The sequence below is a fragment of the Aspergillus ambiguus genome, assembly GCF_047715705.1.
Source record: "Aspergillus ambiguus strain CBS 117.58 unplaced genomic scaffold BDV59scaffold_31, whole genome shotgun sequence".
Lineage (NCBI taxonomy): Eukaryota > Fungi > Ascomycota > Eurotiomycetes > Eurotiales > Aspergillaceae > Aspergillus > Aspergillus ambiguus.
The window spans coordinates 267,712-283,465 of NW_027395544.1; the positions used below are offsets into that span (position 1 = coordinate 267,712).

At 56.2% G+C, this 15,754-nt stretch overlaps 8 protein-coding genes and 1 non-coding gene across 9 annotated transcripts; 3 read left to right on the plus strand and 6 right to left on the minus strand.

The window, feature by feature from the left end:
* Positions 1–138: 138 nt before the first annotated feature.
* Positions 139–3,634, minus strand: BDV59DRAFT_194931 (MET18/MMS19 family protein; the record flags this gene model as incomplete). Its single annotated transcript, XM_073692474.1, has 6 exons — positions 139–2,556; positions 2,604–2,792; positions 2,840–2,979; positions 3,030–3,127; positions 3,211–3,484; positions 3,553–3,634. The coding sequence occupies 6 exons, from the start codon at positions 3,632–3,634 to the stop codon at positions 139–141; spliced, it is 3,201 nt and encodes a 1,066-aa protein (XP_073545374.1).
* A 124-nt stretch (positions 3,635–3,758) lies between these two features.
* Positions 3,759–4,717, plus strand: BDV59DRAFT_184321 (uncharacterized protein). Its single transcript, XM_073690659.1, has 2 exons — positions 3,759–4,488; positions 4,540–4,717. The coding sequence occupies exons 1-2, from the start codon at positions 3,850–3,852 to the stop codon at positions 4,630–4,632; spliced, it is 732 nt and encodes a 243-aa protein (XP_073545375.1). The 5' UTR covers positions 3,759–3,849; the 3' UTR covers positions 4,633–4,717.
* Positions 4,718–5,852, minus strand: BDV59DRAFT_184322 (ER membrane complex subunit EMC3). Its single transcript, XM_073690660.1, has 5 exons — positions 5,773–5,852; positions 5,678–5,711; positions 5,264–5,627; positions 5,043–5,204; positions 4,718–4,989 (listed from the first exon to the last, which is right to left on the minus strand). The coding sequence occupies exons 1-5, from the start codon at positions 5,820–5,822 to the stop codon at positions 4,796–4,798; spliced, it is 804 nt and encodes a 267-aa protein (XP_073545376.1). The 5' UTR covers positions 5,823–5,852; the 3' UTR covers positions 4,718–4,795.
* Positions 5,853–5,961: 109 nt separating this feature from the next.
* Positions 5,962–6,992, plus strand: BDV59DRAFT_184325 (signal peptidase complex subunit 2). The gene is made up of 3 exons (XM_073690661.1): positions 5,962–6,108; positions 6,159–6,457; positions 6,532–6,992. The coding sequence occupies exons 1-3, from the start codon at positions 6,063–6,065 to the stop codon at positions 6,826–6,828; spliced, it is 642 nt and encodes a 213-aa protein (XP_073545377.1). The 5' UTR covers positions 5,962–6,062; the 3' UTR covers positions 6,829–6,992.
* On the minus strand, positions 6,987–8,399 carry BDV59DRAFT_184327 (methylenetetrahydrofolate dehydrogenase (NAD(+))). The gene is made up of 4 exons (XM_073690662.1): positions 8,130–8,399; positions 7,345–7,981; positions 7,203–7,292; positions 6,987–7,147 (listed from the first exon to the last, which is right to left on the minus strand). Exons 1-4 carry the CDS (start codon positions 8,324–8,326, stop codon positions 7,061–7,063), a joined length of 1,011 nt encoding a protein of 336 aa, XP_073545378.1. The 5' UTR covers positions 8,327–8,399; the 3' UTR covers positions 6,987–7,060.
* Positions 8,400–8,589: 190 nt separating this feature from the next.
* On the minus strand, positions 8,590–11,764 carry BDV59DRAFT_184330 (F1F0 ATP synthase subunit alpha). The gene is made up of 5 exons (XM_073690663.1): positions 11,185–11,764; positions 10,818–10,987; positions 10,607–10,663; positions 10,427–10,547; positions 8,590–10,362 (listed from the first exon to the last, which is right to left on the minus strand). Exons 1-5 carry the CDS (start codon positions 11,254–11,256, stop codon positions 9,112–9,114), a joined length of 1,671 nt encoding a protein of 556 aa, XP_073545379.1. The 5' UTR covers positions 11,257–11,764; the 3' UTR covers positions 8,590–9,111.
* Positions 11,759–12,970, minus strand: BDV59DRAFT_184332 (2-hydroxy-palmitic acid dioxygenase MPO1). Its single transcript, XM_073690664.1, has 4 exons — positions 12,772–12,970; positions 12,684–12,707; positions 12,570–12,629; positions 11,759–12,519 (listed from the first exon to the last, which is right to left on the minus strand). Exons 1-4 carry the CDS (start codon positions 12,802–12,804, stop codon positions 12,070–12,072), a joined length of 567 nt encoding a protein of 188 aa, XP_073545380.1. The 5' UTR covers positions 12,805–12,970; the 3' UTR covers positions 11,759–12,069.
* A 1,257-nt stretch (positions 12,971–14,227) lies between these two features.
* On the minus strand, positions 14,228–14,323 carry BDV59DRAFT_t135. Its single transcript has one exon. It is a non-coding gene; the product is annotated as a tRNA-Lys (tRNA).
* Positions 14,324–14,423: 100 nt separating this feature from the next.
* On the plus strand, positions 14,424–15,673 carry BDV59DRAFT_184335 (DNA-directed RNA polymerase II subunit RPB7). The gene is made up of 4 exons (XM_073690665.1): positions 14,424–14,956; positions 15,027–15,107; positions 15,168–15,337; positions 15,396–15,673. Exons 1-4 carry the CDS (start codon positions 14,708–14,710, stop codon positions 15,403–15,405), a joined length of 510 nt encoding a protein of 169 aa, XP_073545381.1. The 5' UTR covers positions 14,424–14,707; the 3' UTR covers positions 15,406–15,673.
* Positions 15,674–15,754: the final 81 nt, after the last annotated feature.

Consider the following 15,754-nt stretch of genomic DNA (forward strand, 5'->3'; position numbering starts at 1 on the left):
TGGAGCGTCGCTGGTATCTCGAATGACATGCCATTTAGTTTATCCAATCATAGGTCTCTAACGTAGAACAGCATCTTTCTATATAAGTCCGGAACACACAACACTATACAAAGTTCCTCTCCACACCAAACCAACCGTCTACTCGTCATCCTCCGGCGCATCGTCCACACCCCTCAACCACGCGCCTCGGGCATCAACCGCAGCCTTCCGCACATCTCTCTTCGGATCATCGAGCACCATCCGCAGCGCGCGCAGGACCTGGTTCTTCACCGGCAACAGCGGCGACAGTTTCCCTGCTTTGGCGATAGCCGGCGCATCAGACGGAGGCGTCAGCGCCAGCAGATACAAGCACCGAAGGGCCTCGACGCGCAGCCGTGCGCTGTTCAGCACGCCACCTTTTCCGCCGGCCGCCGTAGGGCGGGAGTATTCGGCCGTGCGCAGCAAGCGGGTCACCAGGCTCTGGACGTGGCCGCACTCGTCGATGACGCGCACGCCGCCGTTATCGCGGATCAGCACGGCGAGGGTGTCGAGGGTGGCGGCGCGCACGGCCTGCGAGTCGTCGGCGGTGAGGTCCAGACTCTGCAGGAGGAGGGGCAGGAGGGTGGGCAGCTCGGGGACGACCAGGGAGGGCGGGATGGTGCGAAGGATGCCGGATAGGGCGGTCAGGTGGGCGGGCTTGATGTGGTCCGCAGGGAGGGAGGAGGTCGGCGCGTCGGCGACGTTGACATCGCGGATCTTGGAGGCGATGAGCGGGACGAGGGTGGTGAAGACGCGCTGTCTGCTGAGGAGGCGGATGGTGGCGCCGTTGGTGGGCGAGAGGATGGGGTCGTCGCCGAGGAGGATGCTGAAGCTGCGGGCGGCGGTGGTGCTGGTGGGTTCGTCCGCGGAGGAGAGCAGGTGGAGGAGGGTGGTGAGGATTTGGGTGGTTGTGGGCGCGAGGCGGAGGATCAGCGCTTTGGAGAGCCAGAAGATGGTTTGGATTTGCTCCGTGGTGAGGGTCGTTGCTGGGGATGGGGATGGGTCGGGCGGGAGGAGCGTGTCGAGTTGGTCGGTTGCGAGGGTGAGGTCGGACTTGGGGAGGAATTTGTTGGCCAGGAGGGCGAGGTGGCGGAGGAGAGAAAGGTGGGTGGCGGGCTCACTCGGCGCGGTGCAACGCTTGGTCAGGTCAGAGAGCAGAGCGGCCATGTTGCTGCTGTCGGAGGTGTAGGGGATGGTGGTGCTGTCGGCGGGCAGCGCGGCCAGCAGGGCGGTTGAGAGGATCATGGTACGCTGGTGGTCGGCGGTGGTGGACTCCGCGAAGGGGACGGGGGAGAAGGCGTCGTCAGCGAAGAGGGTGTAGATGTTCTTCGCGACGTCGTCCTGCTTGGGCCGTGGGAGAGACCGCACGATGAGGTTGCAGAGACGGCCGAGGATGTCAAGGACGGCGGCGTCGGTGAGGATGGTGTTTTTGGCGGTGCCGCAGGCTGAGGCCGCCGCACTGCGGCAGAGCGCCACGACGATCTTGTCATGGTAGAGGTCGATATTCGGGTCCTCGTCCATTTTGCGCTGGTTCATCACGTACAGAATGGCCATGAGGATGGCGCGAGGGTACGCGGCGGAGCCGGGTTGGTCCTTTTGGAGGAGGATGGTGAGCTTGCTGAGGAGACGGCGGACGAGCGTCTCGAAGATGTCCTTTTCGATGCTGATCTGCGCGAGGGTCTCGAGAGTCGTCATGTAGCTGGTGTTGGTGCCGTCGTCTGCATCAGGCAGCGTCGCCACAAAGGCCGGGAAGGTGATGTCCATGATCAGTCGGGGCTTGTGTTTGGAGATCTCCGTGAGCGCGGAGATGGCTTCTTTCTTGAGGTCGCCACGGCCGACAGATTCCTCCTTTAGGAGGATCTCGTCGAGGTACTGGACGAACAGGCCGATCTCGTTATCTTGGAAGAAGTCGCGGAGGGTAGACAGACGGAGGAAACCCTTGAGGGCTGAAGTGCGGAAGGAGACTTCTTCTTTCGTCACGCCCATCAGCGCTTGTCCGAAGATGTCCGAAAACTGGTCCTTAAACTCGAGGAGAGGGTTCTCGACGGTAGGTGGGGGATCTCGTGTCGTCCATTCTCCGAAGACCTTCACGGCGGACTCGAAGAGAACCGATAGGGTGTCCAGAAGGGCCCTCTGTTTAGCAATGCCGTCGGCCTCCTGGTATATGGTCAACAGCGGGGCAACGACTGTCTGGACGACCAAGATGAACGCAATGGCAGAGGCAGAGGACACGGCGCTCAGGATCTGCTGTGCAGGCTGGGCCTGTTTCTGCTGCGGTTCGCGCAGTTGATCATTGCATTCTCTCGTGATGGGTCGCAGGTAGTGGGCAAGAGGAAGTTGGTCAGACACCTCACTGACGCCCTGCGAGAGCCGTTTGGCGATGCCCTGCAGGGCCTGTAGGGAGAGCTCCGACAGGAATTCTTCCTGGGCGTTGAGTATCTCAAACTTGAGCGCATCCCATATGGTGATCGAATGGGTAGACACTGTATTCGGGTCGTACGAAGAGACGCAGGCGATCAGTGCATTGAGTGCATCTTTCTGCGGGGAGTTAGAATGTGGATGCATCAAGAGGCGTGGACACGTACCTTCACATTCGGGGACGTCGAATCCAGCTTATCCAACAAGGCGGGGATAGCATGGGGAGCAAATAGGCTGTTCGAGGCGATGCAGTCCTGGAGACGGTCCTTCAAGTCCTGGGCGGTAATCCCGTAGGGATCATTCGGCGGTGGCCTAAAGGTGATCGGGAAGTAGTTGTATACGGATTCGAACAGCAGCTATTTGCTGTCAGCATGCAATTGGCAATTGGGCTGTCCATACCCACCTCGGTGTGATTCGTGATATCCCATTCCATCATCACCACCTTCAAGATGGAGAACACGAGCATCAGATTGCGCGGGTCCTTCTCGCCGGTCATGAGATCCACTATTCCGACGAGCGAGTCATCCCCCATCTCGTGGAGAGCTAGCCTAGTCAGCATGAATGCCACATCAGGGCAGGGTTCCACAGCATACCGGCCCGGTGGTTCGACATCAATTCATTCAGCAATTGATAAACCTGAAACCTCTGCGACTGCGAGCGAGACTGATTCTCCTGAAAATGCTCGAACATGCTGCACAACCGTTAGCTGGTTCCGAGTATCATTGCTTATCTCCGCCTGAGTCACGGCGAGAGACCCGGGCATTCGCAACTCACGCTCGTGCGACTTCCTCCGCCAGAGGCTTGTTGAAGCGATCCAGTCTCTGGAGCGTATCCAGCCCCGCAACGGCGCCTCCATCTTCAATGCGGTCACAGAAGAAGGTAGTGAGCACCTGGATCTGTTGTCTCGAGAGGAACTTCGGCGACAGGGCCTTGATCACAGCCGTGAGGTAGGAAACAGCCTTCCCCCGCAGGATAGGGTCTTCGTCATTGATATATTCACCCAGAGACTGGACCACGTCGATCAACGAGGTCTTCTTGCTCTCCACATCTACACACGCCGTTAGCACCACCGAGTCCGAAGAGGGGTAACGCGAGATAGGAGGGGATCCGACCGACCTTGGGCGATGCGTTCGGCGATCTGCTTGGCCTCCTGCTTGTCATGGTCGACGACCAACAGAAAGGTCTGCAGGGCCGACATGGTCACGTCGTAGGCAGCGAGACAATTGGGATGAGAGGCAGTCTGCCACAACGGCGCTCGCTCGTCGTCGACCGGCGGCGGTTTTTGTGCCGCCTCTTATCGATAGCCGCCCGGTCACGTGGGGTCCCCGGAACGGCCTTGCGTCATGGGCCCATGACTGCACGCATGGACAACCACTCCATCTGGACTCCCCCTCATCGAAACGACCCGCCAACATGCGGCCCTTCACTACGTTCACCCTAGGGTTATCCTTTCTCTGCGCCGTATCAGTCACCGCCTGGGCCAACCCAACGCTCACCTCCCTCCGCAAGCGTCTCCCACGGGTCTTCGTCGACGCCCCTCATCTGCGGGAGCACATCCAGCTCGAAGAGAACCGAAAGCTGCAGGAGTGGCTGCAGAGCCAACAACCACAGAGCGGAAGCCTCGTATCTCAGATCGTTATGCCGGGATCGAATGCGGACGGGGACGACGGCGGCAGCAACGCCGCCAACCCGGTCATCGCCGACGTGCTGCCTCGCACGCGCGGCATCAACATCTTCGCCGGGTTGACCCGGGACTTTGAGTCCGTCGAGTCGCGGCTCAACGACGCAAAGCACAATGTCACGGTGTTGGCGCCGCGGAATAGCGCCATCCAGGGACTCCCGCGCAAGCCGTGGGAGAATCCCGATGACTATGCGCGGTTCGGGGAGGCGGCCGCATACGAGGGGCAGGGGGGACAGGACCGGGCGAAGGAGAACTTGAAACGGTTTGTTGAGGCGCATATCGTCACTTCCAGTCCGTGGAGCGAAGGGGAGGAGGCTGAGACCCTCGGCGGGGAGACGTTGCGGTGGACGAGGGATGGGGAGAAGATCTATGTAAGTGTTGGTTTGTGGGTTCGTTGTGGGCGTGTGCTAACTCAGTGCTAGATTCAACCTGGCAATATCGAGGTCGATAGTGTTGCGGAGAAGGTGTCGAATGGAGAGGTGTGGGTGCTTAACGGGGTAGTCAATTATCGCTAGGCTTGGGTAATGAGTTATGATGCAACGTTACTTTGGGACATGATGATTTGGGTGTATGGATGTGTATTTTGGTAATAATCTAACACGTTTTGGTGTTCTCCCAGCATAACTAGATTAGTATTGTCCACTAGACAGTCATCCGCTCTAACTACATCGACAACACCTAGTAGGCTTTCTTGGAAGCGAGGTTATGCAAAATCCGATTCTCAATGCCGTCGAGAATGCAGAAATGCTCCACAACCTCCAGATTCTCCGCCTCGTTCTGATACAGCTTATCCGGGTCCTGGCCCGGCTGGAACGGGTTAACCCCGGCCGCCGGGTTCATGCTCGCCATCTGCTGGGACATGTGGTTGGCAGCTAGCAATTGTCAGTATCCGTACGGCACAGAATCCAACGCACCCAGGACTCACCGTTATCACTACCGAGAATGAACCCAAACACCGACTGCAGGCCGAACAAGTTCAGGAAATACCACGACAGACTGGACACCCACCGCACGTCCAGATCACGGGTCATAACACCGGACTGCAGCATCGACTTGAACCGAATGGTCAGGGGGAAGGGTAATTTCACTGCACACGGTCAGTCACACCGACGCCATAACTCTACACACTCATCCGGAAAGCCATACAGATCACAAAGCCCGAAAAGAAAGCGTTGATCCAGCTCATGATGAGCGTCTGCGGGATCATCATCATCATGTTCCCCTTCATCATGCCCATCATGGCCTCCATCCCGGCGGGGTCGGTCATCGGGTTCGCGGGGGGCTGGCCGCGACTGGCCGGGTCTTTGAGGAACTCACCGTTCTGGTACGCGGCCACGAGGTAGTTCTTGCGCTGCTCGAAGGCGTCCTTCGTCAAGACAGAGCCGTTGTTGCGGAGGTTGACGCCGCGTAGGAGGCCGAGGCGTTCGCGGGATTCGGCGGCGGTGGACGCAGGCTTGGGCGGGTTGTTCATCAGAACGGTGGCGTAGTGGCGGAGAATACCGGTTAGGATCTGCCCATTAGCATGCGTGTCTGCGGGTGCGTAGAGCGGAGGCAGCATACCATGACGATGGAGATGGGGAAGAGGATCCAGTAGCTGCAGCAATGGAGGTCAGTTCAGGGACTGGGGCTGTCTGCAACTGCAACTGAAGACATACAAGAGAGCGGGATCCCGCAGGATCGTCTGCTCGACTCCTTGTAACGCCATGATGGGGGTGGTTGCGGAGGAAGGCGAGCGGAGATGCAGGATGGCGAAGAGGAAGCGCGGGAGCTGAATTGGAGGTGGCAGAAGTGCTGCCGCTTTAGCTCTCCGCCTACAGGCCAGCTCGCCGCAACTTCGCCCATCACAACAACCCTTTTCTCTCCCACACCTTCAATCCAGCATTCTCTTCCAAAAGTCCCTGTCATTTTCTCTCGAAGACTCCTCTTCTACATCGCCACCGCTTAAATGGCGTCCGCAGAACCCCCCAAAGTGCCCGTCTACTCGGTCAATGGTCTGTATACATCGATCCACTCGATCCAGCTCACTAACAACACCCCCCAGACCTCAAATCCACCACCGACGACGCGCTCGCCCCCTACCTGGGCACCCTCCCGCAGCCCTACACCTTCGCGCAAGACCACGCAAAGACCAACGTGCGCTTCCTCCTCGGCTACAGCGCCGTCGCCATCGCCGCTTTCACCTTCTACGCCGACCGCAAGCTCGGCTGGGAGGCCACCCGCTCCCCGTGGATCCTCGCCGCCGTCGGCACCTACTTTGTGCTGAACAGCCTCCTCACCTACTGGATCTGGGCCGTCGAGGCCGGCGAAGTCTTCCGCGGGAAGCGCAAGTCCGGCGAATCCGTACGGCATCCCCTCCCCTTCCCTGCTTCGTGTCGGCGGCGCGGAATGCTAACGTCTCTCGTCTTGTTCTGTAGATCTCGCTCCGCTCATCTGTGAAGAAACACTCCCCGCTGTATAAGTTGCGCGTGCAGTACCAGTCCGCGACGGGCAAGACGCTGCAGGAGAAGGAGATCCAGGCTCCGTTCACGACGTGGTTCTCCGGGAACGGGGTGTTCCATCCCGGGCCGTTGCGCGCGTGGCTCGCGAGTGAAATTGAGGTGTTGCGGTTGGCGGCAAAGGAGGTCGAGAAGAAGACCGGCGGCGTGGGCGGTCTTGTCGGGGTGTCGGAGGAGGACAGCAATGGGAGCAGCAAAGTGCGGCGACGGGGTTAGGGGCTCAAGCCCGTTTGGCTTGTGGTTATGGAAGAGACAAGCATCAGCTACTAGCATCTACTTGGCATTATTTTACGGGAAACGATTTCGGGAAAAAATGGTTTCGAATCGCGGTATTCGTGACACATCCTCTAAACACCAACTAAGACATCAATAGCAAAAAAAAAAAAAAGAACAACCAATCCGTCTAGAAATCTGAGGCTTTAGCGCTTCATCTCGTCCAACGTGTACATCATTGAGCCTGCGCCTCGAGCGTGCCCGGACGCTCGGTGGCTTCGGCGGGCTTCACGTCGTCCAGTCTCCGGTTCTGGATGAGGCGCTGCGATTGTCCGTCAGCATAGTTGTGGAGTGGGATGAGAGAGCGGGATGCTCACCAGGAGGTTACGGAGCAAGACCACGATGGTCACCTTGCCGATGGAGGGCACGAAGATAGAGGCCTTCTGTTTGACCTCGGGTCCGAAGTTCTATTAGAGATTAGCGAGCTGTGGCGCGTGAGTATTAGGCCGGGAGGATTACCTTCTCGCTCGAGAAGTTTACACACACCGCACCCTCGCGGAGAAGGCTGGTGTCGAAGTTGTAGGCGTCACCGGGGACGCCGCTGATGACGACGTCACACAGGGGGGCCACATCCTTCAGGGTCTTGCCCGGCTCGAGGTCGTGGACCTCATGGCGGCCCTTCTTCAGGCCCTCGCCGCGGGTGAAGCGCTGGATGCCGGTGATGTCGACGCTGTAGACGCAGGCGCCGTCGTTGGCCAGCAGGGCGGCGAGCGGACGGCCGACGACCTCGGAGCGGTTGACGACGCAGATGGTGCGGCCGAAGAGACGGTTGCCGTACGGCAATATCGTGTTGTAGATGTTGAGGTATTCGAGGATCTTGATGATGGCGAGGGGCGTGCAGGGCAGGATGCACTTCTGGCGCTTCGTCTCCGGGTCGAGGAACCGGATGTTCTGGTACATGTTGAAGATGTAGCGGTGGCTCAGACCCTCGACGTCCTTGGAGACGTCGACGATCTGCTGGAGGTACTGGTCTTGGCGATTGTTGAAGATGGGGTAGTATACGATGATCCCGTCGACGTCCGAGTCGACGTTGGCGGCGAGGATGGCTTGTTCGAGGTCATCCCGGTTGACTTCACGGAGGGAGTAGCGGAATCCACTGTGAGCAGAGGCGACTACGTTAGCTACGAGCCGGATATGATATAGTTCTCGTCCGCGGCGCTCCGAGATCGCTGATGACGCAGGTTGTTCCAGAGACGAGGCGAGAGCCATTGAGACCGGACAAAGCGACGGGGAAGGCTACTCACTTTTCCTGACAGGTCTTCTCCGTCCATTCGGCGTACATGCGTGCGGCGGGGTCATGGTTGGCCAGGAATCCGACGAGATGAGGCGCCTTGTCCAAGGTCTGCAGGCCCTGCTGCACCTCCGCCAGGAGACCGTTCGCAACGTTCTTGGAGAGCACCACCTTGCAAGAGGCGGGCGTAGATGTCGACTGAGAAGCCATGACGAGCGGTTCGATGGAGGAATTGGAGAATTGACGGCCGGATCGGTCAGAGCAAGGCGTAGATCGAGCGCTTTGGCGGGGGAGTCATGGATAAAATTTTGGCGGGAAAAGATTCTCGCTTATCGATAGGAAGATGCCGCATTCGGCTTCGCGGCTGTGGAGTCATAGTAGGGGAGTATGAGTGTACACTACGATAGCCAGACATGTTTTACTAGCAAGGACGACATGGTCTTCAAGTTAGATATTCGATTGAGAATACTGTGATCCTTCTGGTCCATACTTGACATGGAATGAGTATTAGTAAGCCGGCTCTTTATCTGCAACCCTCACGGACGAAGAGTCCATCTACTCCGTACTGCGTACGTCTCAACGTCCACTGGATAAACAAACGAAATCATATTGAGGCTGCATAAGGATACCAGGGTCCCAGCCAAAGTTACTGGATACAAGTACATCGTCCCTCCATGGAAGATCAACGCATCCACTGTTCTTCAACCGTCCCGGTGCTCCAAAAGGATCTAAACGTACAGGATATTAATCGTATCTTTGCCTTTTTAAATCGATCCACTAGTTTATCTCCAGCGAGGCCTACAGACCGATCGTGCCGTACTCGCACCAGGAAATGCCAGGACTACACCCCCCGATGATTCCGACAGATCCGAGGCTCCAGTTGTAACGAAAAGAAAACAGTGGTTTCAAATTGTACAAGCTATCTTGTCTATACACATAGAGTCAGGAAAAAAACAGTACATGGTGGACTGGTCACCCAATTGCCTTTGGCTCACCTATGCGTTGAAAGACTTGTTGAAGGCACCAATGACCTCCTTGAGCTGGGACTCGAGCTCCTTGGTGACCTGGCCCTCCTTCTCGATGGTCTCCTGGATCTCAGGGTTGTTGGACTTGATGTGGGCAAGGAAGTCAGACTCCCACTGGAGGATCTTGGCAACGGGGATGTTGTCAAGGAAACCGTTGACACCGGCGAAGATCAGGGGCACCATGTCGGAGACGGCCATGGGGGAGTACTGCTTCTGCTTGAGGAGCTCAGTCAGACGCTCACCACGGCTGAGGGTCTGCTTGGTGGCGGCATCCAGATCGGAACCGAACTGGGCGAAGGCAGCAACCTCACGGTACTGGGCCAAGAACAGCTTGAGGGAACCAGCAACCTGCTTCATGGCCTTCACCTGGGCAGCGGAACCGACACGGGAGACGGACAGACCGACGTTGATGGCGGGACGGATACCCTTGTAGAAGAGCTCGGACTCCAGGAAGATCTGGCCGTCGGTAATGGAGATGACGTTGGTGGGAATGTAGGCAGACACATCACCACCCTGGGTCTCAATGACGGGGAGGGCAGTAAGGGAGCCACCACCGTGCTTGTCGTTCATCTTGGCGGCACGCTCCAGGAGACGAGAGTGGAGGTAGAAGACGTCACCGGGGTAGGCCTCACGACCGGGGGGACGACGGAGCAGCAGAGACATCTGACGGTAGGCAACGGCCTGCTTGGACAGATCATCGTAGACGATGACAGCGTGACGGCCGTTGTCACGGAACCACTCACCCATGGCACAGCCAGTGAAGGGAGCGAGGTACTGCAGGGGAGCAGCCTCGGAGGCGGTGGCAGCGACGATGATGGAGTACTTCATGGCGTCGTTCTCCTCCAGGGTCTTGACGAGCTGAGCGACGGTGGAACGCTTCTGACCGACGGCAACGTAGATACAGTAGAGCTTCTTGGACTCGTCGGAGGAGTTGTTCCAACGCTTCTGGTTCAGCATGGCGTCCAGAGCGACGGCGGTCTTACCGGTCTGACGGTCACCGATGATCAACTCACGCTGACCACGACCGATGGGGACCATGGAGTCGACACACTTCATACCAGTCTGCACGGGCTGGTTGACGGAGCGACGGGGAAGGATACCAGGGGCCTTGAGCTGAGCACGGCTCTTGGACTTGGCGTTGATGGGGCCCTTGCCGTCAATGGGGTTACCCAGAGCGTCGACGACACGGCCGAGAAGCTCAGGGCCGACGGGGACATCGACCTAGGAGGTGGTTAGCGGATGAAGCGGTGGTTATTTGGGCGGGATAGGAACTCAAGTGACATACAATCTCTCCGGTACGCTTGACGGTCTCACCCTCCTTGACGAGACGGTCGGAACCGAAAAGCACAACACCGACCTGGCCGGCTTCGAGGTTCATGCACATACCCTTGACACCGGAGGCGAACCTGTTGATCCGTTAGTGCGAGAGGTCGGCAAGCTGTCGGGGAAAAAAGGGATTACGTACTCGACCAGCTCCTCGGCCTGGACGTTGGTCATGCCATGGACACGGGCGATACCATCACTATTCAATGAAAACACACGTTAGTTTCGATCGGACTGCACTGGTGACCCCATTGAAGGCAGATTTGGGGTGTTCTTCGAAAGGTTGGGGATGATTGTGTCGACGGAACGAAATTTTCTCCCATCCGCGGGAGGGAGAGCAAGAAACCACGTACCCGACGGAAAGGACACGACCGGTCTCGGCGAGACCAGACTCCTCCTGAACACCACGGATTCTCTGCTCGAGGATGGAAGAGACCTCGGTAGGGGAAGCCTTGGCCTCAGCAGCGTAAGAACGGACCTGCTTGGAAGCACCGGCGATGGGGCCGGGGACAGCGGCGCGGGCCTACAGGGACGCAAAAATTTGTTAACATCAGAACAGAGGGATTCGGACGCGTATAGAAGGACGAGAGAGGAAGATCGAAGTGTCGAGAGGCGATTCGGACCCGAATGGAGATGGGAATGGGCCGAGGGTGGATGGATATGGGCGACGAGACGACGAGGTTGAAGCCGGAACCAGGGGGGAAAAAGCGAGGGACTCACCGTAGCGATGCGGCCAGTGGCAGAGGCAGCGGCGACGGCGCGGCCGGATTGCCGCAAAGCGTTTCTGAACATGGTGATGAGGGTTCAGAGGAATGGGAGAGTGGTTTCTCTGAAGGAGAGATGTAATTGGGGGGAGGGGGGAGGGAGGAGAGGAGAAGGAAGAAGAGGAGAAAGAGAGAGGGAGAGTTGTGGATGGATGGGAAGGGAGAGCTTTCGGTCGGGGTTGGGAGGATTCAGGCAAGGACTGGCTGGCACTAAGCCTAGTTTGCCGAGCACCTCCACTTTCATTTTCTTCCCTCCGACATACACCACGACGGAGTGTACAGCCTTCGACCTCGTTTTCGGTGTTGGAGAATTCTTTTATTTCTTCTGTTCTCTATCTAATCCCACATCCACCTCTACAGATTTTCCAAAAAAGCCTTCAGGTTGTGCGTCGCCGGATCCCGGCGGTCCCGTCTTTTCCCTTCCACCTGGCAATTGGCGGTTTTTTTCGGATCGGCGGATCTCGTTGCTTAGGTAATGCCCACCGTTGTTTACCAGGGCTTCCTACGGCACCTTTCTCTGAATTATTTAACTCGTAGTGATAATTATTCTATATTGCATATGAGATCCTAATTAATAAATCTGAACAGTACGTCCCTAGGGAACAAGGCAGGTTAGTAGGTAACCATAGCTGGAGCTGTCCGGTGACCGGCAGGTGACCATCCGTCCCGTTCCATTCCAGTCGTCTGGGCAAACCTCCGAAACAGGAACCTCCCATAATCCCAATCTTTATTCAACATTTCAAGAACAGAAGACCCCGGTAGATACCCAGGGAGTAGGTATAACTCTACAGCATCAATACCAATATACAAGTCACAAATCATACCATCATCCAGGCATCAACTACTTCGCCTGGTGCTTCTGTCCCCGGAAAGCAGCAATCTCCTTCTTCACGCTCTCATCATACCGCGCCTTCAGCTCCGGCCGATACCCGAAGAAAAACAAAATCTCCATCCACACGAACAGCGGCGCCAGGAGGAGCGCCTGCACCAGATTGTCCAGGAGCGCTGGGGCACGACCCTCGAACTTGCCGTGTCCGACAAACTGCGCCAGCCAGCTGACCACATGAATGCCCGCGAACCAGTAGTTCATGTCCGTCCCGTAGGTGGAAAGGAGGTAGTTCGAGCCCGCTGCCCCAGCAATCAGCAGTGGCGCGATCAAAACCCCAGCGACCGGTTCAAGAAGAATGTAGAATGTCGCGTAGACTAACGCCCCGATCGTACCAAGGTTTGCGGGGAGATTCTCAAAGGTTAGGACATCCGGGAGGCTAAACAGGGCCGGTGAGTTCGATGCCTAGGCAGGGTGTAAGCAGAGCACAGTGGTTGCTTTTGCGAGGATCGTACCAGTGCGATGCCGGTGAATAGGAGAATGGGGACGCATGTAATGTGGATTCCCACATTCACCTGGGATGCGTGAGCCATGATAGTTCGCACCTCGGGAATAATAGAGGGTTATACAGGGTCGTTGTGGTAGGCTCCATACTGGTGATGGTCAGTTGGTGGTCACGTCGCCGCGTATACTGCAGTGTGCATTGGAACGACTCACGAAGAGGAGCTGCTTCTCGAGATTCAATGCCATGTTTGTTTGGGGCAAACCCAGGTACAGGAACAAGAAGTTCGGTTCGCAGGAGCGCTCAGAAAAAAGATAAACTTGCCTGTCCGACGGTTTAGCACAGGAGAAACCATGCCAGGTGACAGCAGCAAAGTGGTGGAGAAGGCGACTTTATCCTCTTCGTCACTCCAACAAGAGACGACTGACAACGCCACCACGACCGAGGTTGCCAGTCTGTCACGGGTGGGTATGGCGGTTACGGAAGTACCATTCTTGCCGCCTGTGGGGATGGAATATACCGGTATATTTGGTATCAGTGCGTATCATCAGTACCATCCAACCTGAACTTCAGGTATGCGATATGGAGTTTCTTGGTTTGTTATCTGAGATACTGTTTTCAATTGTAGGATATAGTCTCTGTGTCATTTTTACTATAGAGCCTCTCTTCTGACTTGGCTAGTCGCGGATGACCCCGAGGGTTCGGCCTGACGGCGAAGTATATATTTCTTCTAGCCAGAAGCAGGTTCACATATAAACTGACATTCCCTCCTACTATCACCGTCCCCAAACCAAACCGAGAGGGGAGTTGAGAAAGGGGAAAAGAAGAGCCCAGCACCTATTTCAACCAGACATCCTCCCCTGGTGCCAGGAATATCGGCCCTTTGTGGCTGTCTGTATTCAATGCACGACCTACTGCCACCCACAGTCGCCGTAGCGTCCGTACGCAATCCACCGCTGCCGCTACTTGATAGTAGTAGGTGTTCTGAGGTAGTATAGACTAGATCTTAGGTATTCAAGTTTGCATGGACTGGAAGTTATCTCTTCTACCTTAGAACGAAATCTGGCGCGGTCTTCCTACCCCAGTGGCCTCTGTAGCTTGGAAGATTGGGCCAACGGGGGCATACGTGTCAGACCAAGTACTGCGTTTGCAGGAGAGCGAATTGGAAGTTAATATAAGAGGAAAGCAAGCGGAGCCCACCCTGGGGGCGTTTTTATGAGTTCTATCGAATTTCTACCTCCCTGTTTCGGCACTCGAAATTGGGTATCAGTCGACAGGGCTATCCGGGTAATTGATCAGGTCACGATACTTAAGATCTGGGGTAAGCTAGAAAAGGTTAGATGCGATCTTAATAACATGCCTAGATTGCCTGATGTTTTCTTTGGAAAAAGATCTATTGAGTAAAAGGCCAGGCTCCTTAACCAGACAAAGGAGGAAAAGGAAAAGGAAGCGAAAGCCAAAGCCTAGGGGGTGTGATTCTGTAAGTTGGCGATGTAGGTAGAACTAACTTAGTAGAGGTAGATGCATCGAATAGATCCATTGAGGTCATATATGCTGTAACCGACACTTGACCTTTATCCTTACTACCTAGCATTTTTGGGGAGGTTGATGTCCATAGATACGCCGCACAGCTTGGTGAAAAGACCAAACAAAAAATCCGCAAAAAAGAAACGCCCGATGTGGGGGTCGAACCCACAACCTTCGGATTTCAACTCTGAAACTTGGAAGAATAAAAGTCCGACGCTCTAGCCATTGAGCTAACCGGGCGGTGATTGGTGATGGAGATGCTCCCTATACGATAATCATGAGTATGTGTTGTAGGACGCGTTCAAAGGGAGAGCCGCAGAAAGTCCAGACAACCTCGCACCTTCTTCTTTGCGGGAAGCTCCGGCGCATTCATTGTTCGAGACGGGTTGGTGTTGCTGCATTCTGCGACCGGAAAATCGTTGCAACTCTTCTCACTCGCCCCATCCACGTCAGAATCGCTTCCTTACGGTCCTTTTATCCTTCCCTCGCTTCTCGACGGCGTGATCTCCGACCGCAGCGGTCAACCGATCCGCCTGTCGCACCCCGCTCCATATTCGCAAGTCTCGCCCTTGCCGCATTTTCCTGGGGATACCTCATTCGGCGTGGCAGAATCTTTCGCGCACGATGTTTTTCTTAAAAGAAGAGACCAAGGTCATTTCGCTGCACCCGTCGTACTTCGGACCTAATGTGCGGGAGTATCTCATTAACCGGCTGAACGAAGAAGAGGAGGGGCGGTGCACGGGAGACCACTTTGTGATCTGTGTGATGGACATGGTTGATATCGGCGAGGGACGCGTTCTGCCATCTAGTGGGCATGGAGAATATACGATCAAATATCGAGCGATTATCTGGAAGCCGTTCCGAGGGGAGACTGTATGTTCTGGAGGCGACGACTGCGCGCCGGCGGTTCTTGGTCCGGGAAGCTGACGACGTACCTGCGCAGGTTGATGCGATTGTGACTTCGGTGAAACCGACTGGGATTTTCACGCTGGCTGGTCCGTTGGCCGTGTTCATTGCGCGGAAGGTAAGGCTGTGGACTGGATGGAGGTGGCGGGATTTTGGCTAATCAGTTGGACTCGAACAGAATATCCCGTCCGATATCAAATGGGAGCCCAACACGGTACCTCCGCAGTACACCGACCATGCCGACCAGGTCATTGAGAAAGGGACGAGTTTACGGCTGAAGATCCTCGGTGTGAAGCCGGACGTTGCCGCGATCAACGCGATTGGAACCATCAAGGAAGATTACCTAGGGTATGTGCTTGTCTGGTTTGATGCAATGGAGGGAGATTGGCTAACCAGGTGTGATTAGACCACTATAATGTCTTGACGAGCGAATACCCGCATATTAACCTGATTGATACCTACACTACGGATACGGACGAAGAACGGACGGAGGGGATCTGCTGGGAAGCTGTCACCGGGTTGATGGGCGACAACCTGGACGATTAGACCTGCTATGAGAACCTGCTTCAAGCGGATCTACGGCATACGGAGTCCTCCCGGCGAGCTGGTCGCTATGCCGAGAGCGGAGGCATGTGAGTAGACACGACAGGGTCTCCGAATAGAGAGCCGTCTACAGAGAATATGAAGTATATCATATCATGCAGAAGGAACCGTAGGCGGAGTTGCATACCAGTACGAAGCGAAACCCCCTGTTGCCGGAGAAAC

Bases quoted from the DNA above. Each gene is read 5' to 3' on its own strand.
- BDV59DRAFT_184327 (XM_073690662.1), bottom strand. From the start codon at position 8,326: ATGGCTTCTCAGTCGACATCTACGCCCGCCTCTTGCAAGGTGGTGCTC. The intron at 7,982-8,129 runs GTGAGTAGCCTT...CTCTGCTCACAG, and splicing joins GAGAAGACCTGTCAGGAAAA to TGGATTCCGCTACTCCCTCC. The intron at 7,293-7,344 runs GTAATCCTCCCG...AATCTCTAATAG, and splicing joins TAAACTTCTCGAGCGAGAAG to AACTTCGGACCCGAGGTCAA.
- BDV59DRAFT_184322 (XM_073690660.1), bottom strand. From the start codon at position 5,822: ATGGCGTTACAAGGAGTCGAGCAGACGATCCTGCGGGATCCCGCTCTC. The intron at 5,712-5,772 runs GTATGTCTTCAG...CCATTGCTGCAG, and splicing joins CTGCGGGATCCCGCTCTCTT to CTACTGGATCCTCTTCCCCA. The intron at 5,205-5,263 runs GTATGGCTTTCC...GACCGTGTGCAG, and splicing joins CTTTTCGGGCTTTGTGATCT to TGAAATTACCCTTCCCCCTG.
- BDV59DRAFT_184335 (XM_073690665.1), top strand. From the start codon at position 14,708: ATGTTTTTCTTAAAAGAAGAGACCAAGGTCATTTCGCTGCACCCGTCG. The intron at 14,957-15,026 runs GTATGTTCTGGA...GTACCTGCGCAG, and splicing joins AGCCGTTCCGAGGGGAGACT to GTTGATGCGATTGTGACTTC. The intron at 15,108-15,167 runs GTAAGGCTGTGG...GGACTCGAACAG, and splicing joins CCGTGTTCATTGCGCGGAAG to AATATCCCGTCCGATATCAA.
- BDV59DRAFT_184321 (XM_073690659.1), top strand. From the start codon at position 3,850: ATGCGGCCCTTCACTACGTTCACCCTAGGGTTATCCTTTCTCTGCGCC. The intron at 4,489-4,539 runs GTAAGTGTTGGT...ACTCAGTGCTAG, and splicing joins GGGATGGGGAGAAGATCTAT to ATTCAACCTGGCAATATCGA.
- BDV59DRAFT_184332 (XM_073690664.1), bottom strand. From the start codon at position 12,804: ATGGCATTGAATCTCGAGAAGCAGCTCCTCTTC. The intron at 12,630-12,683 runs GTATAACCCTCT...CACGCATCCCAG, and splicing joins GAGCCTACCACAACGACCCT to GTGAATGTGGGAATCCACAT. The intron at 12,520-12,569 runs GTACGATCCTCG...CACCCTGCCTAG, and splicing joins TATTCACCGGCATCGCACTG to GCATCGAACTCACCGGCCCT.
- BDV59DRAFT_184330 (XM_073690663.1), bottom strand. From the start codon at position 11,256: ATGTTCAGAAACGCTTTGCGGCAATCCGGCCGCGCCGTCGCCGCTGCC. The intron at 10,988-11,184 runs GTGAGTCCCTCG...GCGTCCCTGTAG, and splicing joins CCACTGGCCGCATCGCTACG to GCCCGCGCCGCTGTCCCCGG. The intron at 10,363-10,426 runs GTATGTCACTTG...ACCACCTCCTAG, and splicing joins TCAAGCGTACCGGAGAGATT to GTCGATGTCCCCGTCGGCCC.
- BDV59DRAFT_184325 (XM_073690661.1), top strand. From the start codon at position 6,063: ATGGCGTCCGCAGAACCCCCCAAAGTGCCCGTCTACTCGGTCAATG. The intron at 6,109-6,158 runs GTCTGTATACAT...AACACCCCCCAG, and splicing joins GCCCGTCTACTCGGTCAATG to ACCTCAAATCCACCACCGAC. The intron at 6,458-6,531 runs GTACGGCATCCC...CTTGTTCTGTAG, and splicing joins AGCGCAAGTCCGGCGAATCC to ATCTCGCTCCGCTCATCTGT.